The sequence below is a fragment of the Lepisosteus platostomus genome, chromosome 7 (assembly GCF_059453375.1).
Source record: "Lepisosteus platostomus isolate fLepPlt1 chromosome 7, fLepPlt1.hap1, whole genome shotgun sequence".
Taxonomy (NCBI): domain Eukaryota; kingdom Metazoa; phylum Chordata; class Actinopteri; order Semionotiformes; family Lepisosteidae; genus Lepisosteus; species Lepisosteus platostomus.
This window is the reverse complement of record NC_142617.1, coordinates 56,645,443-56,652,142: the sequence shown is the minus strand read 5'-3', so window position 1 is coordinate 56,652,142 and position 6,700 is coordinate 56,645,443. Positions and strand designations below refer to the sequence as shown.

At 43.1% G+C, this 6,700-nt stretch overlaps 1 protein-coding gene across 2 annotated transcripts; it reads left to right on the top strand.

Moving 5' to 3' along the window:
* The first annotated feature begins 216 nt into the window (after nucleotides 1-216).
* Nucleotides 217-5,850, top strand: lysmd4 (LysM, putative peptidoglycan-binding, domain containing 4). Of its 2 annotated transcripts, none has more exons than XM_088641361.1 (3): nucleotides 217-337; nucleotides 1,990-2,282; nucleotides 2,648-5,850. In XM_088641361.1, the coding sequence occupies exons 2-3, from the start codon at nucleotides 2,004-2,006 to the stop codon at nucleotides 3,248-3,250; spliced, it is 882 nt and encodes a 293-aa protein (XP_088497487.1). In that variant the 5' UTR covers nucleotides 217-337; nucleotides 1,990-2,003; the 3' UTR covers nucleotides 3,251-5,850. The 2 variants fall into 2 exon arrangements, with proteins under 2 accessions (XP_088497487.1, XP_088497488.1); XM_088641362.1 differs by lacking the exon at nucleotides 217-337 and adding an exon at nucleotides 347-1,032.
* The last annotated feature ends 850 nt before the right edge of the window (nucleotides 5,851-6,700 follow it).

Genomic DNA, 6,700 nt, shown 5'->3' with positions numbered 1-6,700 from the left:
ATTATTCCGCTATGTAACTTTAGAAATCGGCGATGTGACCAACAGCAATAGTGACCAAGGTCGAGGATCACCGCTTTACTTAGACAATTAAATCACTGTCACTTTAATTTATTACCAGGACACGTAGTCTGGGCACACACTCTATCTAACTTGATGAGGAAGTGTCCCGCCCATGCTGTGTTGCGATTGGATAGTGTGCCTCATCCCTGAGATGTGATTGGTTCAACCCTTGTCAATCTACCTCTTCTTCTCTCGCCGGGTTACCATCAAGTTCCTGTGTGCCAGAGCTTTGTATCACGATGCAGTCTTATAGGATAATGTAGTCTACTCCAAACAGGTGAGTTTGGTCAACAATTACAGAAACTTGAACAGATTTGCTTAGATTACTTTTTTCACCCGACTTTGTTCCAAATGTTATTATTTTACGCTTGTCAGACGGTAAATCCCGTACTGTCAGTAATCATGTTTGCAGTTTTGAGAAGCGCGTTGTGTTACATTCTGAAGAACTGTTTCACTTTTTCCTTTTTAATATTACATGTATACATTTCGTAAGTAAAACGTGTTTGTTTCTCCATATATAGGTTTAGTTGAATAGGAGAAGTATAGATGAATGAGGTTCCAGTAACATTACAGTTACCCACATCAAGTACGGGTTTGTGTGATACTGTGGCTGTTCACAGGGTTGTGAGTTGATTTAATTCCTGTGTAGACAACTGCGATCAGTGATCTTAAAAACCGGCTGCTACACATCGAAAAGCCCCAGGAGGTGACCAGCACGTTTAGCTGACATTGTTAGATTATATAATCACGTTATCTGATCTTGTGGCAGGGAGCCGGTCTTTTCACTTGAAGTGAATTTGTGTGACATAACGAGCTACATGGTGCGCGAAAGTTTGTCGAATGCATTTACTTGTTTCTCAAAGATTAGTTTTTTTCAAACAGGGCTTTTGTACAGCAAAACAACAACAACAAAAAACAAAACAAAAGATGAGATGAGAGAATGGGGAACAGTCAGTGCTGTGCGCTGCTAAGGTGTGAGACGCGAAGAAAACTGACTCACAGATTTTGAAATCGAGAAATAACTGTGCAATCTTCGCCAAACTTCCCACGTATTAAGGATGATTGTGCTAAGAGAAGTCATGCTATAGGCGGGCCATTAATGTTAAAGTAAATAATTCAACACTTTATGTCCGCTTGTGGGCAGCAGATGACTGCAAGAAGGCAGTAATGTTTACGTAGTGGGTTTAATAAATACAACGTCAAGATATGGTGCACCTTGAACTGGTAAAGAAAAGTACTAGTTAAACTAGGGTTTTTAAGGCAACATCACTATCTGCTTTGCAGCGTTTGAACATTTAATATTGAGTGTGCTTTTGATTGTGAACAGTGACACGTGAACCAGGCTGGATCAGTTAACTACTAACGAACAGGTCAGATGGGACCAATGGCCTTCTCTTCCTCATGTAAAGCCTTTATTTACGTTCTTCTCCTCCTGATGTTTCCAGCTCAGACACAGACACTCAGATATCTCACTCCTGCTTAGGAACAGGTAATAGGTTTATTCCATGCTGAAGAGAGAAGAAAGAAAACACAACGTTTCGGCTGTGGAGCCTTCTTCAGGTGTCTGGACAGCGTGGAATAAACCTATCACTTCTTCCTTTGCCTACGCATGCTGACGCAGCTCCCCACCTGAACTGCTTCACTCCTGCTTCGTTCTGCTGGTAGAAACTCGTATGTGGTCAGTGGCTGGGGAAGGTTCAGCCCGTGAAGAGTGTGCTTTAGACTCTCTCGAGCAAGAGCGCTTTGAGACCCAGGTGGAGATGAAGTGGCCCCGTGTTCAGGGATAGCAATGGGAAGTGCTTCCTGAGGCACGACCCCTGTGTGTCTGAAACAAGGTGCTTCTTCTAGGAGCTGTTTCCTGGAGCAGGACCTGCTCAGATGCCTCCTGTCTCTCTCTACCCCCCTGCTCCATGCTGCTCTCTTCCCCAGGTGCTGTCGCCACGATGAGGCAGGGGGAGCCTCTCCGCGGAGCCTTCCTGCCCCCAGGCGATGTCCACACCTGCGGGGATGGGCAGGTGTACTTGTTCAGGGCCGGGGCGGCACACCCTGCGGACTCTTCGGAGGAGGAGGAGGAGGAGGAGTTCAGTGTGATGGAGCTGAGACCCAGAAGCCGGGAGTCAGCCAGGCAGGAGCGAGAGAGGGCGGGGGACCTGCTGCTGCTGGAGCGGGATGTCTCTCACTGCGACAACCTCAACAAGCTGGCACTGCAGTACGGCTGCAAGGTGAGGCGTGGCTGGGGGAGGGGGAGGGGCTCTGCAAGGGGGGGGGGGGAGGAGGGGCAGGTGCTCTGCAGAGGGGGGAGTAGGAGGAGGGGCTCTGCTGGGGGAGGGGGAGGAGCTCTGCTGGGGGAGGGGGGAGGAGGGGCTCTGCTGGGGGAGGGGGAGGAGCTCTGCTGGGGGAGGGGGGAGGAGGAGGGGCTCCGATGGGGAGGTGGAGTAGGAGGAGGAGCTCTGCAGGGGAGTATTTCTTTCCCTCCTTCAGCCGTGGGAGAAGATTTTTAGGAGTGCAAAAGGTGATGAGCAAGCTACGTTTTAACATGAGTATGAACACAAAAAGATGGCTTTATTGTTTTTGTTTCGAAATGCAGGTGGCCGACATAAAGCGAGTGAACAACCTAATTCGGGAGCAAGACTTTTATGCTTTGAAGTCCATTCGAATCCCCGTCAAGAAGCATGGCCTTTTCACGGAGTGCAGCGCGGAGCTGGGTGAAACGCCGCCTTGCGCCTCCAGGGCTCCTTGTCCCCTGCCTTCGCCCTCCCCCTCCCCAGCTGCACACAGCACTGCCAGTCCCGATGCCCGGGAGTGCACTGACTTCCTCAGAGAAGTGGACCAGGACCTGGAGAGGCTGATCCAGACCAGCGACGGCCTGGGCCCGTGCCCCGCGGACGACCACGGAGGGCCGCCCCGAGCCGCGGGCAGGCAGGGCCCGGCGAGCTACGGGGCAGACTGGGGCATCCGGTGGTGGAACGCTGTGTTGGTCATGCTTTTGATAGGCATCATCCTGCCCATATTTTACCTGGTGTATTACAAGACGCAGGAAAGCGGGAGGACTGCTGTGGATGCTGGCTTTGTGAATCACTCCGATCCTACCTCAAACACTACGGAAAAGAGCCTTGGCACAACCCCCAGCGAGGGATTAGATGTTCAGGGCAGAACCCATCCACTCCTGAGAAAAACTATGGGCACATAATGATGGCCCAGGATGTTTCCCAGATAATAACCTCTTCTGTTGCCTCTGTGTTACAGTGACACCTAAAGCTGGGTTCCTCCACAATTTTCAGGCCTTTTTGCCCCACTGACACTCTTCTCAGACTTCGTTTTCTTTTGTAACGTGTATTTTGTGTTTGTTAGCCAGTCATAAGGTACTTATGTGGATTATTCTGTGTGATTTCCACTGCCTACATATCACAAAAAATACTTTGATAGCCAATAGAGTGGAAATCTCTCAAGGCCCTGCAAAACCCTTCTCTCTGCATCTTGCGTTGAGTGATTTGGTTTTCTGTCTTGTGTTTTTGGAATTATGATGTGATATGAGTGTAGAGATTTTGTTGCCATAAAGATTTCAGTATTTTTTTAGACTGCAGTTTAATACCGAGAGTGCCATTTTATTTAATAATATTTTATTGATGTGTAAGTGATCTGTTTACAATGTAATTGTCATCTTGGTGATTCTGAAAGTCTTCAATAACAGGCATAAAAGAAGTTGCGTAGCTTTTCATAGCACTTAAGATAAGTTCTTTTTTTTCTTTTTTGGCCTCAATATATATATATATTTTCCATATTACAAGTCTGTCCTTCCCCGAGTTGTAAGCAACTGCAGGCAAGGCTAAGGAGGGAAGACCTTCACTTAAAACTTTTGACCTTGACCTTGAAAACATTTTAGTCACTTTGTTTTTCCATTCAGTAGATGGCACTCCTTGCCAAAAATTCATTCAACTTTCATTGATCAGGTTTGCAGCGTTGACGGCAAACTGTAGCAGATTTATTTTAGTAACGGTAAGATGTGTTTACTTTTCAGATGCCACTTCAGATTGTCAATTTATCAGACTGAATTTGATTCTAAGCAGCAAAATGACTCCACATTTGCTTGTAGTGCAAGGATGACCTCTGGGAGGGTCAGTTTGGTGCAATAGTGCTTTGTTTAATTCATTTCGATAGCCACATTTGAAATGTGTAGTTGCGGGGAAGCAGTAATTACATGTAAATGCTACTTTAGTTGGTGGCTTGTTTGTCACTGTAGCACTTGTCGCAGAGTCAGACCATTGATTTAAAAATTTGTGCTTAGATTCGGCTCCTTTCTGTATTGAACCCTTTTGATATCATCATCGTAAATAAAGTATCAATGTAGATGCAGTTTAGTATTTCTCTAAATTTGAAAACTTCATTAAGTATGGGGAATCTCAAAAGGGTGTTGCTTGTATTGCTCCTGTCCTCTATAAGTATTTGCCATGCTAAAGAACAGGAGTTACTTTACTTTATGCAAGTAGCCCTGTCCCAGCTGTTTTTTTCTGTTTTGTTCATGGGGATATTATAAGTCGCGCTGGGCATCGCTGGCATTCAGACCAGCTAGTATTACTGGATGTAAAAGTCTTTGCTCCTTGTTATTCTGCACAGTTAATTCACACTCCACCACTGGCCCTTGTTTCTGTTCTACAGAACAGAAGGCAGAGAGAAGGTTCAGATGTTTCATTTTCTGTCTTACTCTGTTACGAAAGTCTTCATAAGCAATGCACTCAGGATACTGTGTGAATAACCAGTATAAGGCTTATGCTTTTAATAGACTACGATGATTTTCATTACGCAGTTTAAATCTTTTGTCCCATTGTACCTTATCTTGAGCCAGAAAGTTAACCTGTGACATCTGGGTTTTTTATGGTGGTGCTAATATAGTACTTCTTTTTTCACAACCTTAGAGAGACGTATTTTGTGTTTTAAAGAGAACTTATCACCATTCTTTATTTTCTATAGGGCTGTTTCTTTTGTCCTGGGCAAGATGTTATTTTTTGAATTTTTTCTTTTCCTGTTTTTTGTTTGATATAAAAAACTTTTAATTTCTCTTTAATTTCTTACCCTTCTTTTTCATTTTTGGTGTTTTCACCCAACCCTTTCACCCATCAGTCACATGGATTTGTTAAGAACAAAAATAATGTATTAATTTTTGATGCCATTATGAAATTTTAAATGACATAAATTCATAGGGTAAGGTAATTCTACCATTCCTTAGGTAGAAGGAAAGTGAATTGTCTGTTTAGGAGACAACAAATATATTTTGCTTGACTAACAGGGGTATTAAATTTGCTGACTTTTGAAAAGTGACAGTGTAATGCAGTGTTAGGAGATGTTTTCGATGACAGGCAGTGTCAGTCATTGAGATTGCTGTTAAGAATCTTGATTAGACTGCGTGTGTATGAAAGCTCACATTTGTTGCGATCCATGTAATAGATTTAAACTTAAATCTGAATGTTTTGTGTGACAGTGACCTGGACAGGATGGTTCAGTTTAAGTGTGGGAAGGTGAATGCCAGCAAGGTTGTGTCAGGTTCCGAAGAAGCTGTAACGAAATGGCCAAAGTGAATATAGGTAAAAAATGTAAAAAAGATACACGGCCTAACTATGGGACAAGTTCTAATAGTCTTTTTCATTATAAAGCTTAATTGAAGTACTGTTTTCATATTAAATTACAGAGAAAACAATTGGAATTACATTTTATTTTCTAATTTGTCATCATTATTGTATTTTATTGACCTTTAATATATCAGCATAGACTATTTTAAATAAATATTTTAACACATTTCTGTCTGTTTTCCTGACCCAGGTCCTTATTGATTGAAGTAATAGATTATTACCAGATTCATTATTCTTTAGAGACCATACAGAATACCTGTATGAAAGAATCTCAGTGTAGCAAAGTTACTCGAGTACCAGCAATTCAGTCCAGTTTATTTGTAATATCTGCTAAGGAGTAAATTAGCGATCAATCAAATAATTAAAGAGTGTGTCATCCTAAAACCTTGTGTCTGAATGTATTGTAATACCTGGTATTTTGAGTATTGGGTAATGTATTCAAGGTCAGATGCTATGTTATAAGTTTCCATAAAGAATAAAACTCTTCCCTTTCCAGCAGAGATTGTCAAACCTCGTTTAGGGCACTCCATTGCCATATCTTCTGTTTCTTTGCTGCATCTCGGTTTTCTATAAAAACTGAAATTGGTTTCTAATCGCACTAGTCAGCAGTGCAGTTAACCTTTTTCATGGTTCTTAGCCTTTAATTAAAAAATGATAAGAAGCCTTACAAGTATCTGGAGGTCTGTGACCTACAGAAATTGTTCTTGTGACTTGTGAAATTAAAAATGATTAATTAAGCAATTACTAATTCCTGGAGCCTGGAAAAGGACTGGTATCCCATCGCAGAGAACAGGAGGAATTCCTAAGCTTCAGAGAAGGGAACAGGCTTGCTTCAACTCGTGCTTGTTGTGAACGTGCTTTATCATCAGCTATGTTTCAGTTAATGAAACTCAGGAAAGCCCTTTCAGACTCACCTACAGTATAAAGCTCTGCATAGCTTGGCACCTCAGTACCTGTCTGAGCTACTATCGTCCTGCTCCCCACCTCGCGACCTTCGCTCTTCTATTGCTGGTCTC